The following is a 13,807-nucleotide window of genomic DNA, read 5'->3' on the forward strand; positions in this document are numbered from 1 at the left end:
TCCTAACCAGGTTCTTTGCAAAACTATTCACCATCTCATTCAAATCCTCAGCTTTGGCTGGACTGCTAAACGCTAATAGGTACTCATGCACTCTGAGTTAGTAGAGAGACCTCCTGATTGAGTTATTGGACAGTTTCCACCAGTTTATTGTACACAAGCATCTGATGTTCAGCTCCTTTCATTCGTTGTTTTTGTTTTTCTGCCAGCATGAATCCTACGGTGACCTTGCTGTTTAAAGTTGGGCCCTTTTATTTAAAGCACTTTCACTGTTCCAATAAGTGTGGACACATTGTTACTTAAAGGTCGGATATCTTCTGTAATGCAACATGAACATAATATGTTTCTTTGATGACATCCCAGCATCATGCCTGCCAACTACTTTGACGGGTGACTGCGCAGGATCTTTGCTACTTTCCAGCTACATTTTAGTCTAGAAAAGATGGCGAGTTGCATACAGAAAAGCCTGGAGCTCATACAAACCCAGCTGTTTTTTGTTCCTGTGGGCAGGAGCTTGTCTGTGTAGACGTATTCACTAATTGAGCATCTGTGTACATGTGTTTAAGAGTGAAAGGCAGCTTTTATTGTCTCCTGATTAGCAAAGTCGTGCTCAAGTGACGATAATAAAGAGGGACAACGATACTGGTGTTGTGGTTAACCCTGACAGAATTACCCTAACAATGAAGAGGTGACAAGAAACTGAAGATACACATCCAGTCAACAGGTATTCTATGCAAAGTCATCAACCATGTCAGCACAGTGAACAAAGGCTGTTATTGAGTTACAAGCCTCTGGCCTAGAGGACAGAAGAAAGAATTCAATGCTTTACGTTAAAAACATTTTATATTTGTATATATATATATATATATTTTTTTTTTTTAAATCTCCTGTATATCATTGTAATTCTCACTGTATATCCAGTCCCTGTGTTAACATTCTGTACTTTGTGAATGAAAGTAATGCCTGGTTTAATTTAATGCTCATTCTTGTTATAAAAGGTGATTTTATGAAGGAGGGTGGTTGAACTGGTTCCACTGGATACAGAAAAATACAATTTCCAGGTCACTGAATGAATTTCGGCCTTTGTTGGATGAGCCCTTTCTTTGCCTATGTCCTTATACAGATTGGACTGTGGCCTTTTTGTTGCAAACTTATTATGTCAGTGATTTGTCCTGGACACAAAAAGACAATCCCTTGGCTAACGTCAGTGCTCTGTCAATATCACAACAATAGCACATTGTTGAACACGGCTAAATGAATATAGTGTGATGAGCACAGTGGCATGTGCACTGAGCTCAGTGGGCTCCACACATAACCACACCTAACACGATCGGTTTGACGTCTGCAGTGTCCTGACTGTGGTCCTCAGAGGGAACATCCTGAATTTTGTTCAGGCCAAACACAGACACTCCTCCCTTCACACGAAATCCAACCTGATTTTTTTTGCTAAGCTTGTATAAAGGAACATGTGTTTTTCAGACACACGACACTTCTGGTGTACCTTTAGACAACAGCTGTAAAAAGAAAGAAACACAATTGTTCATAGGTTCTGACATTGGCCCGTTTCAAAGACTGAATGTACATTAGGTTTTTCCAAAACTCTTCAAGATTCTGACTGATTTTCATGCACCACAGAACAAATTGAATCAGAATGTTTTCAGCACATGTGTGGAATTATTTTGATTCATATTGACAAGTTCAGAACACCACAAGGAATTACAAACTGTAACACAGTAAGTCACAAGACTGACATGTGCTCACATCATAGAATCTAATATTTTCTCTAACTTGAAAATAACTGTGTTTTGGTTTATTTTCAATGCATGCACATCACCTTAAAATCCTAAGATTGCCATCCACCTCTATGGTCTTCTGCTGTCAAACTCACAGTGATGCTGCACTTAAAGCTTCAGGATGTAACTTTTTCATAATTATTTTGCAGAGATATGCTCCATAACTTATCTTAATGAGAAGAGGTGCCATCAAAGCTTCCCGTGACACAGGCTTCATATCTAAAGATTATTTTATTATTGAGTGAAGCTCTAGGTACCACTTTTTTTTTTATCTTATCCCGTACGTTCAGGGTCGCCACAGCGAATCATTGTCCGCATGTTGATTTGGCACAGTTTTTTTACACCGGATGCCCTTCCTGACACAACCCTCCCCAATTTCTACCGGGCTTGGACCGGCACTGCACAGCTAGGGATGGGAATGGGCTGTTAGAAATTCAGTGTCTTGCCCAGACACACTTCGACATACAGCTGGGACCGGGGATCGAACCACTGACCCTGTGGTCCGTAGACTTTACCAACTGAGCTACAGCCACCCCTTAGGTACCACTAATAAATTTAAACTTTAAAGTTGCACTGTTTATTAGAGTGCAGTATGAAAGACACAGCATAGTGTTACATATCTTTACAGCCATTTTTGGTTCTCTATGAACAATATGGCCCACAAACTCTCATCCCCCTCTGCTGCTATAAAAGTCCTAATAAACCCACCTTACATTATCAGCACAGCACCCAAAGCAAACAACACCTAGAGATCCTTATCCTTACCTAGAGATGGACTGGGACAGAGGACGCACACATGCTTCTATTCATTCTACAGTCGGACACAAACACGTTCCACACATGCTCAGTTCAAAAGAAGATGGCAACGCTTGGCAGTAACAATAACAACTTGTTGTTCACTTGTTTCCGTGAACAACAAGTTAAAGTGAAAGGAATAAAACAAGTTGTTCATTTAAACAGTTACAAGAATGCTGAAAAAAGGTTAGATATGAAGGAACCAGCTGGTTGACTTTCCTGGCATATGCTCAGTTGATTTGGACACACATTTTTGTTCTGCATGTGGTCACCTGCAGAGAGCCCAGACCCTAGCAGACTGGGGAGATGAAATGTCTTTCAAAATGAAGCTGAAAGGAGAGTCATTATTAGACTCAGTGGGGTGGCAAGAAACAAAACTGCAGATGAAGGCTAATGTTATGTTGTGCAAAGGCCAACAGATCTTTAACATTTGCAGCACATTTACAATAACTACTTCAGGTAACATATAAGTGTGGCATTTACAGCTTGTTCTGCTTTCCCCTAGTGGTCCGGAAATTGTTTAATGCACCTCTAATGCTGTATCAGCCGCGTTTGTAACAACCGTAGTTGTTGGCTCATCATCTGTTGTAGGCCCTGATTTTTAGCAGTGAGGACATATTATGAATTATTTAATCTTTTTTTAAAATTCAACTTCTAATTTTATAAATTATAAATACATATATATATAAATAAAGATTGAAATGAATTGAATCTGTAAATGCATCCTGAAGCATATGTTTTTCCACATTTACATTCCTAGCTACCCTCATTGACCAAACACAAATGCATGAGCAGAACTGCAGCTTTTGCTCTGCCAATGGGCAGCTACACTTTCTTTTTAGTTTCTCCACTCCTAGAACACGCAGACATCTTCTGTTTTAGGCATAAAAAGCACCATCAGTATGTGGGTTGCCATAACATTTCAATCCATTTTTCTTTTTTGGTCTCTGAGAAAGATGGCCTGCTATTTTAGGTTTGAGTCAGATGCTTAAAAACACCATAAATGGCCCAGTGGTTGACCCTGATTAAAACTTGGTTTTGGAACATACACTTGCTGTGGTTCGGGTTTCTGTGAATCACGCTGAGCGTAATATAAAACTGGAAATCCAAACCAAACCCTTTCTTCCTGTGTGAGTAACAACAGACACAGCTTTGAATGAAATAAAAATAAAAACTTTCTTACGTCATTGGTAAAAGCTGGCCTTACAATTTGTTGCTCAAGAGGATTGCATGACTAGAGAGCCCAAAGAAAAAGTAGGAGGAAAAAGAATTAGGACAAGAATGGAAAAATTACAGTGAAACACTATACGATGTAAATGTTGATGTCTGTCCTACAATAGTTAAAATAGAACATAGTACAGCTTTCCAATGACGTTGTATCTGACCGGCATGAAAATAACAAGTTCACTCACTCTTTCCAAACTTAAACCACAGTAGTACTGTGTGCACATTCGAACGCAAATAATGTAATACTGAGGGAAGATGAAGACATTTTCAGCTGTGCATTCTAAAGAAACTGCATATAGTGCAGTTCCACTTGCATGCTGTAATAGTGAGTCAGATTGTATGTATCATATCAATTTTGAGAAAAAAAAGGGCACTGTGTGTTCTTTAAAACTGATCAGTCAGCCTTTTCGGTTTCATGTTATGGTGAACAGTGGTCAGCATGACCAGTGTGCAGCTACACACCCCCATAGGCAGAAAGCTGTGTGTTCTGACACCTGTCAAACACAGCAGCATTAATGTTGTGGCTGATCAGTGTATTATGAGTTGAAAGTATAGTATACTGAATACTGAAAGTATATATACTGAACTAAGTAACTAATATTCCGCTAACATCAGTAGGTACAGAATATTTCCACAAAAGAGGATAGTAGGAGGAGCGATTGACAACAAAACACTCAAATGACTAGAATGCATTTTGGTTTATGGCAAGGACAGTTTGTCACCATGTTTCTCGTGTATCCTGTTCAGTAAACGAGAAGAAAACGTGGGATGTGACTTTTTGAATGGCAGGGCCCTTATTGAAAATGCTGAGTCAGAGGTTTATTAGTTCAATGTCCGGATATAATTTTTAAAATATGTGCTTGTCCCTGTAAATGTCCTTAAAACGTACTGTAGCACTACCACAGAATGTCAAGACTTTTTTGCGGACAAAATTCAACTTTCACTAGTTTTAATTCCTTCATTGTTTTAAATGTCTCCAGTGGCAGATGCATAGGCTGAAAGTCATTAATGAAGATCTTTACAGACAGAACTGTTTTCTCATCCAATCTAACCCCTTTTGTAATGGACTGGGCTGTCAGTGGTGTGTCCACAGACTAATCTCCACTTGTCCAGAAGACAAATACAAAAGCAAACAGAGCTGAGAGCGTGGTCTGGGCGGCCGCATTTCAAACGGACAGCTCATGAGATAAATAAGCTGGCTTGTGTCCTGGATGATAGGATAATGTCAGAAATGGGTGTATAAATGTATTCATTTATGAAAAATGTGCACATCCTATCACAGATATTTAAAGAGCGCCTGCTCTGAGCTGTTGAAGTGTTTTTAGTGACTACAGCGGCTCCAGGAATGCAGACCTATCTGAGGACCAATAGTTTTTCACAGTTTTTAAGGGCTGTTTATTAGGTAGGCCAAGCTAAAACTAATGCCATGTAAGACCCCACCCTGTTTACATAGGCAAGGTACACTAAACTTTAGACACCTCTCAGTATAACAACATACAAATTAACACAACAATCTGTAGCCTACACAGTTACCAGAAAGTTGATCAATACTGCTCTAAAATAGTTTCATAGTTTTGTAAGTTAGAAATTGTACGTTTCCTAACGTTGGGATTTATTGCAGTGCTGTTTCATGAGACTGCCATAGCTTTAGGTATGTGTACCTAATAAAGTGGTGGCTGTGTTTATATTAAATCTACTTACAGCTTTGTGTATTTTAGAGGGCCAGGTGGCTCAATGGGTAGAGCATCGAGTGGGTGTACAGAAGGACGCAGGATTGAATCCCACCCCACCAGGTGTGGCCTCGCCCAGCCAGTCCCGAGCCTGGATAAAAATGGGAGGGTTGCGGCAGGAAGGGCATCCAGCATAAAAACTCATGCCAAATCAATGTGGGGAGCATGCTCCGCTGTGGCGACCCCTGGGGGGACAAGCCGAAAGCTGTCGATCTTTGAAGGCTTTGTGTATTTTGCATCAGTTTCTGAGAATTTCTTTGTGGGAAATACCAGCATCAGAATCTCACTTTAAGATCCCACACATCTTGTGATGTGGCCGAATCCTTTCATCTTTTGCTTCAACGTGCTGCGAGTCACCAGACACTCACTGAAATATAATATGATTAAAATTAGATAATCGTTATAATGTGTGGTCTGTTTTACTTTGAACCATGTGTATGTGTGTGTACATATAATGCTTGGAATCTACATGGATGTTGTTGGGTTCTTGAACTTTCCTTTGCACAGTGATGTGTCAAGATCGTGCATATCTTGATCTGCTATAGAGCTACAGGGTGTATCTGCAGAGAGAAATAAATGTCTGCCTCAGACCCCGATTACTTAAGACAGTGTTTCACAATGTTAGTCGTTTTATCAGCAAAGACTCGCAGCATATGGCTTTCCTCCGGAAACTGAGGAAAGGCCTTAACTTTGGAAACCAGGGCATTGGCTGAGGGAAGAGAAGTGGCACTTGCCTTCTATTCTATCTTTCAGGGGAGAATGTGTTGATTAGAGCAGCCTGTAGCGAAAAGACAAGTCTTTTAAATAGGCACAGCAGAATTATATTAGGAAACACTGGCTTTTAGTAGGCACTGAGAGCAGGTAGAGGGTGTTAGGGTCATCAGTAGTGGTGTTGTCAGCCAAACGCAGTCTAACATCTGTGGTGGGAGGTGCCTACATTCCTGATCTCTTGTTTGGGTCAGTCCTGCAGACTCAAGGAAACACATCCCATAAAGACACAGTAGGACAATCAAACTAAAAAACTAAAACTCAAAAATTAAAAGAGATTTCTCCGTTTTGGCAAATGTAAGTAACTAAGTAATAAGTAACCAAATGTTTACAATAAGGTTATTATGTTATTGTTGATTAAATCCATAAAATCTCTTTAATTGCATTACAGTTATAAATGCAAGTCATTCAGTATCTCATATTTTAGGAGGGAAAAGAGAAACTTGTGGCCCTCAACAAGGAGTTATTCCAAGTAGGTTCATGGTAAACTACCCCACTGTGCTGAATGTTTGTCCCCAGTACGTCTGCCTGAAACCTGCCACTGAGCTTGACCTTTCCATCCCTGTATGTGCTTTTACAGGCATGAAAGTGTGGTTTTGTTATCTTTGTGTGTGTGTTTATGTTGCTGCTACCGTTATTGAATTATATTAGGTTTGGACATTTGTTCGATTTAATCTTTTTACTTTATATTTTCAGGAAATGGTAAAATCATCATTGTAAATTGCCAATGAAGTTAGGTCTCAGAGAAGACAAGAGAGGCTGAGTTATCCTGACTATTAATGTGGGTCAAATTCCAATACTACTGGATCCCAACTGCACCATAATGGAACTCAATAGCGTCTTTCATTAGAACTCTGTTCTGACCCCTCTTATTGCCCATTTCTTTCCAACCCTACACCCCCAGGCTATTATGTAGGCTTTATGTGGAAAATTGTATGAGTCAAGCCAAACTGTAATAACAGTGATGAGATCAGGGTTATTTATCAGGTTTTAAAGAGTTCCCTTCACAACCACAGATGAGATTATAACTGTTTTCACAGGCTAAGCAGTAACTGAACTTTATGGATAAAAGTGGTTCTTATACAATGTACTACACATTTCATTGTCGGAAAAATTACAAGTTGCCTTTTTTGTTTTCTTCTTATTCCAGAATCTCCCACAAAACGTCTGCACTGAATACAGAGCTCAGGATCACTGCTGCCCTCTACTGGACCAATAGTCAAAACCACCCATGCCATCAACCTTTCATGAAGTGCAAACACATTTCATACAAAGATCATGACATTTATTTAGAAGAATTATGTAAGAAAGCCACAGAGCTCACATCGCTAACTCTCATTGTTTAAACATTGCATAAACATTTCCAAAACTGTGGATTACATTGAGACAATACATGGAATAGTCTTGTGCAATTTATCACACATAAAGTTAAAGTAATTGAGAGTAATTCTATATAACACAAATTCTACAGACATATATATATATATATATATATATATATATATATATATATATATATATATATATATATATATATATATATATATATATATATATATATATATATATATATATATATATATATATATGGAAACCATGAAATGACACAAACTAAAACACAGACATTCAGGAACTAACTTTCAGTCAGCATTGCATTTAAAATGTCTTTGCTGGCCCAGAAAAATCTCTTTACTGAGCCTTTTGAGACCCTCTGTTTAAATGTTCGACAAGTTTGGGATTGGTCTCTACAATGTTAAACATCATACAACAATCTAATGAATTAAAATAAGCTTTTCTAATTCATTTAATGTAAATATGTAAGTTTTGTTAATTTAAATATTCAGAGCGCTTAACTTTTTCCAAATTTTGTTATGTTACAGCCTTATTTCAAAATGGATCAAATTCATTATTTTCCTCAAAATTCTACAAACAATACTCCACAATGACAACGTGAAAGAAATTTGTTTGAAATCTTTGCAAATTTATTAAAAATAAAAAAAACTTGATTGGAGTCCTCCTGTGGGAAATTCAGTTGATTGGACATGATTCGGAAAAGCACACACCTGCCTATATAAGGTCCCACAGTTAACAGTGCATGTCAGAGCACAAACCAAGCTATGAAGTCCTAGAAATTGTCTGTAGACCTCTAGGCCAGGATTGTATCCAGGCACAGATCAAGGGAAGGGTACAACAACTTTTCTGCAGCATTGAAGGTCCCAATGAGCACAGTGGCCTTGATTAACCATAAAGGGAAAACATTTGGAATCACCAGGACTCTTCCTAGATTGGGCCGCCCGGCCCAACTGAGTGATCAAGAGAGAAGGGCCTTAGTCTGGGAGGTGACAAAGAATCCCAATGGTCACTCAAAAAGAGCTCCACTGTTTCTCTGGGCAGAGAGAGGAGAACCTTCCAGAAGAAAAACCATCTCTGCAGCCCTCCACCAATCAGTCCTGTATGGTAGAGTGGCCAGACGGAAACCACTGCTCAGTGGTTTCCTGCTCAGGCCCACGACAGCCTGCCTGAACGACTCTCAGACCATGAGAAACAAAATTCTCTGGTCTGATGAAACAAATACGCCAAGTGTCATGTCTGGAGGCAACCTGGCCCCGCTCACCACCTGGCTTATACCATCCCTACAGTAAAGCATGGAGGTGGCAGCATCATGCTGTGGGGATGTTTTTCAGCGGCAGGAACTTGTCAGGATCGAGGGAAAGATGAATGCAGCAATGTACAGAGACATCCTTGATGAAAACTTGTTCCAGGGCGCTCTGGACCTCAGACTGGGGCGACTGTCCTCTTTCAACAGGACAATGACCCTAAGCACACAGCAAGATAACAAAGGAGTGGCTACATGACCACTTTGTGGATGTCCTTGAGTGGCTCAGCCAGGGCCCATACATAGCCATGGCTTTTCTCACAACTGCTCTTTTAAAATCAGCAGTCTGATGGAAATTGTTTAGTCTTCTGCAAATTCAGTCTGCCTTTGGAATAACAGAGGAAAGTAAAGAAATACAAAAACTAGGCTGGATTATGATGACAACTCTGGTTCTTTTTACTTTTTAAATTTCTTTATTTCCTGATTGGGCACCTTACACAATTATAAAATATTACAAGAGTAAACCAAATCAAAACTCTTGTTGGTAAGTTATGCAGGTGCAACTTGTCAAAAAATGTTTATCTTCAACTTTGAAAGAGGACAAGTTGAGAGGTTCACAGAGGGATGTACTTCACGTAGATTGCTTGAGAGAGATAATATCTGTGGTTTCCTTTTTTGTTCAAGTGAAACAATGTGCTAATGTAGCATTAACAATACTAATCTGCACAGGTATTACACAAGAACTTCTCTAAGTGAAGACAACGCTCTTTACAAAGCTTTATACTGGAGAAACCTGTACACATCAAGGAGACTAAAGATGAAGCTACAACTTTTCATCCTTTGTATTTGGAACCTTTTGGTTCTAAAAAGTCAAGAAGTGGACAAAGACATAAACAATGTAAGTTCCTTGTTACAATTGCCTGTGGTGTACTGAGCTGATATTCCAATTTTTTTATTTCATCAAGAAAATGACAAAGGACATGCACCAGAATATGTAAGACTCTTTCGTTTACTTTCTGCAGCTTCATAAGGAAAATATAATGTATTATGATTAAGTGACATGTCTTAATGCTAATTAGAATTAAAAAAGGATTATTGACAGAGATGAAGCACAGCCCCATCTCTGTGCTGACCTGCTTTGCGTGGGCCTTGCGGGCACAGCGAAGCATTGACAATTACCGGAATGAATGGAAAGCTCATTAGCCGACTCGTGAAATTACTCTCATATAGAGACCAGACATTGCTAATGTCATTGTTATGGGCCAAATATTAGCATGCAGATACAGCTAGCAGGATTGTGAAAAATGATGGATTTCACTCTCGGAAATTTGACGCTTGAGTAGCTAAGAGTGTGCTGTGTAGTAACAGCCCCCTCCAGAGTCGTGAAGGGTAAATACCGCACCAATAAGCTTGGTATGCACATGGCAAGAACTCTCAGTTCTGCCATAATGGAAACATGCCTTTACTTATCTATATGCTTCTTTAAAAATTTTTTCGTTAAAGTTTGAGATCAGTGGACACACTCCCATGTCTTTATGTAGAGATTCTGCTAAATAGATTATTGTTGATGTATAAGCATTTATTAATGAATATTATTATCATTAATATCATTAATATTCATTAATATTCCTTAATCATTAATAGTCATTAATATTCCAACCATAATTAATCATTTGTAAAGGTTCTTTTGACCCTTATTGTAAAGCTTACCAATGCTGGAAAAGCATTTCATGAACACAATTGACCATTTAATTATGCTCTTTGTAACCCTTCCTGTATGAAACAAAACTATACATCAAGTTTGTTTAATCAGCACAAAAAGCATAAAAAGTGTTTTTTGTTTTTATTTAGGGAGGTGACTTCGAGGATTTCTACTCTAATTCTAACTCTACGTTTTCTGAATATGATGGCGAAGAATCATCTCCTTGCAATGTATTTGTGCCTGGATTCAATAGCCTGGGCCTGTTAATCACCTACGTCATCGTGTTTGTCTTCAGTATGATAGGCAACGGTGTAGTTGTCTATGTGGTCTGCTACATGAAGAAAGGCCGAGCCAGCACAGATATCTACTTGATGCATCTGGCATTGGCAGACCTCATCTTCTCTCTTACCCTTCCCTTCTGGGCTGTCTATAAACATTTTGGTTGGATCTTTGGCAACATCCTGTGCAAACTTCTGTCGGGTTTTCAGGAGGCAGCAGTATATAGTGGAGTCTTCCTGCTGGCATGCATAAGTGTGGACCGTTACTTTGCTATTGTGAGAGCCACACGTCTCCTGTCCTCGCATCACCTTTTAGTGAAAGTTGTGTACAGTGTAGTGTGGCTGGTAGCTGGAGTACTGTCCTTACCTGTGCTCATTCAAAGGGAGAGCATACCTGATGAAGATCTGGGCCACATTTGCTATGAAAACCTAACTGGTGAAAGCAGTGACCACTGGCGTGTCAGCTTGCGTGTTCTGCGTCATACAGTGGGCTTTTTCCTGCCACTGGCAGTGATGGCCGTGTGCTACTTCTGGACTGTGGTGACATTGTTTCACACACGCAATCAGCAAAAGCATAAGGCAATGCGCGTCATCCTGGCAGTAGTGGTAGTATTTATTCTATGCTGGTTGCCTTATAACATAACTGTACTGATTGACACACTCATACGATTTGGAGCAATTGAAGTGGAGACTTGTACAACTCTCTATGTGATGGAAGTGACACTAAATGTGACTGAAGTGTTGGCCTTTGTGCACTGTGCAGTGAATCCAGTGCTGTACGCCTTCATTGGGGAGAAGTTCCGTAACCAGCTGCTCTTAGTTTTGTACAAACGCGGCCTCATTAGTAAGAGGATCCACATGGCTTACAGGAAAAGCTCTGTCAACAGCACAGGGAGCATCAGATCTAGAATCACCTCTGTGACAATGTAAATAATTCCTGCTCAGGTGATGCTTGTTTATATTTGCCTCTTCAATTAGTAAAATGAGGGATGTGAATAGAAGTTTTACAGTCTTAACAACAAAGTGGTTGAATTTAAAATTGTACTAGATTAAGTGAGATGATCAGTATCGCGTTCAAACTGTGGAGGAAAAATGGCTCCCAATGTGCATCTGGATTTATTCTGGAGAAACCTTTGCACATCAAGAGGACTGAAGATGAAGCTACAACTTTTCATCCTTTGTATTTGGAATTTTCTATTAATACCAACTTAAAAGATCCCAAACTATCGCTTTAATATATTATAAGTGTATAAATATCAGATCTCGCCAACATTAGTGGCCTATTGCTAGATTTTATGTTTGCACAGAACGTGGCCAGCTGTTTGCCCTTGTTTCCAGCCCCTTCGCTAAGCTAAGCTAACCGCTTGTAGGCACAAGCTTTATACTGAACAAAGTGATTTTAATATATAGATCAAAATCAAAGCCTTTGCCTATGAACCAACATATATGAAAACAATTTTTTCACGGTCAATTGTATTAGTCATTCACACAGGAAGAGGTGATTAAATCAGGTTTCTGTTTTCAAAAACAAGATATTCTCTGTCTATGTTCTACAGTATCTTGAGGTCTGTATGAAGTGCTTGTGCAGGAAGTGATTGAAATGTAATGTAATGTAATCTTGAAATGATGTATTTTTCATTGCATAAACGTTTTTTTCTAGGTTAAAATCGGGCAGTAAAGAATATGATATACTAAATATCTCTGTTTATCTGACTGTGTATGTCAATTACATAAATATATTGGTAGTATGTGAACATGGCGTGTATATGTGTGTGGCTGTGTAGCTGAGGTAAATGGGAACAGAAAATGTGTTGTCATGAGATCTATGCAAGAGCTAGTTGCAAAACCAAATTGCATGTTAAGAATCCACATCTGATTGTATGAGTTCCCTTAATGTTGTCAATTCATTCATGATTGGTTATGCAAAACCTGTTTAAACTGAAAGCAACTATTCATATGGAACTATTGCCTGCAAACAAATGTTTTTAGTTCAAAATCTTTTCAATGCTTTTAATATTCTAATGTTTTTGTGTTTTTAATTCTGGAAAAGTATGTACATGAATGAAGTGTCATTGAACGTTGCCAACTATATATTTAACCACACTCAAGTTTTAGATATGAGGAAGTTGTTTGGTGGCTCTTATGTCAGACAGAAATAAAAATTGTGATGGAAAATTAAGTATGATTAAATGATTATTAAATTTAATCCTTAGCATTTTACCTAGTTATAATAGCAACGTGTACTTTTGAAGAATGTTTAAAAGATTGTATATTGTTCAAACCTTCTCTCATATACATGTTTTTTCTCGAAGTGTTTGCAGAACAGCTATTGTCTATCAGCACACCATCCCACACTGACTCTGCATAGGATGAAGAATTGAAACTCTGTCGATGTACTTCTCTCTTGCAAGATAATAAAACCCTAAAAGACATATTGGGTGTTGAAGCTTCTTTACTAATTACACTTGAGGTGTCTTAGACCTGATATTGTCATTTTTGCCATGACAATTTGCCATTGTTGGCAGGATCCTTGAGTGGTCTCCGGAGGAGCCAGTAGCAGTGGTTTGGATGCACCCTGGAAAAGAAAACAATTTCCTGAAAGAATCAGTGTAGACAAGGAGAACTGAACACAGCAGCTCCTGTGGTGACTGCCGCCAGATTCACAAACTAAAAATGAAAACTGGTCCGTATGGATAACGGGTGAGTTGTAAAGAAGTTTCTAAATTAATTTTGTTGCGCTCAAGTTGCCATTCTTCGTTGAATTAATCGGAGCGACTCTTAGTCAATTGTGGAGTATAAAGGGCACTGACAGCTTGATGTAATTAATCAAAAACTTAGTTGGGGAGTATAAGGGCAACAGCCAAGTTGGACGAAGGGGGCAACCAATCAAGATACCCTCACCATCACAGAGGGCTGCTGTT

At 38.9% G+C, this 13,807-nt stretch overlaps 1 protein-coding gene across 1 annotated transcript; it reads left to right on the forward strand.

Annotated features, from left to right (window-relative positions):
• The first annotated feature begins 9,614 nt into the window (after positions 1 to 9,614).
• Positions 9,615 to 13,318, forward strand: cxcr2 (chemokine (C-X-C motif) receptor 2). Its single transcript, XM_067514896.1, has 2 exons — positions 9,615 to 9,804; positions 10,758 to 13,318. Exons 1-2 carry the CDS (start codon positions 9,724 to 9,726, stop codon positions 11,814 to 11,816), a joined length of 1,140 nt encoding a protein of 379 aa, XP_067370997.1. The 5' UTR covers positions 9,615 to 9,723; the 3' UTR covers positions 11,817 to 13,318.
• The last annotated feature ends 489 nt before the right edge of the window (positions 13,319 to 13,807 follow it).

This window comes from Channa argus, chromosome 9 (assembly GCF_033026475.1).
Source record: "Channa argus isolate prfri chromosome 9, Channa argus male v1.0, whole genome shotgun sequence".
Classification (NCBI taxonomy): domain Eukaryota; kingdom Metazoa; phylum Chordata; class Actinopteri; order Anabantiformes; family Channidae; genus Channa; species Channa argus.

Bases quoted from the DNA above. Each gene is read 5' to 3' on its own strand.
- cxcr2 (XM_067514896.1), top strand. From the start codon at position 9,724: ATGAAGCTACAACTTTTCATCCTTTGTATTTGGAACCTTTTGGTTCTA. The intron at 9,805-10,757 runs GTAAGTTCCTTG...GTTTTTATTTAG, and splicing joins TGGACAAAGACATAAACAAT to GGAGGTGACTTCGAGGATTT.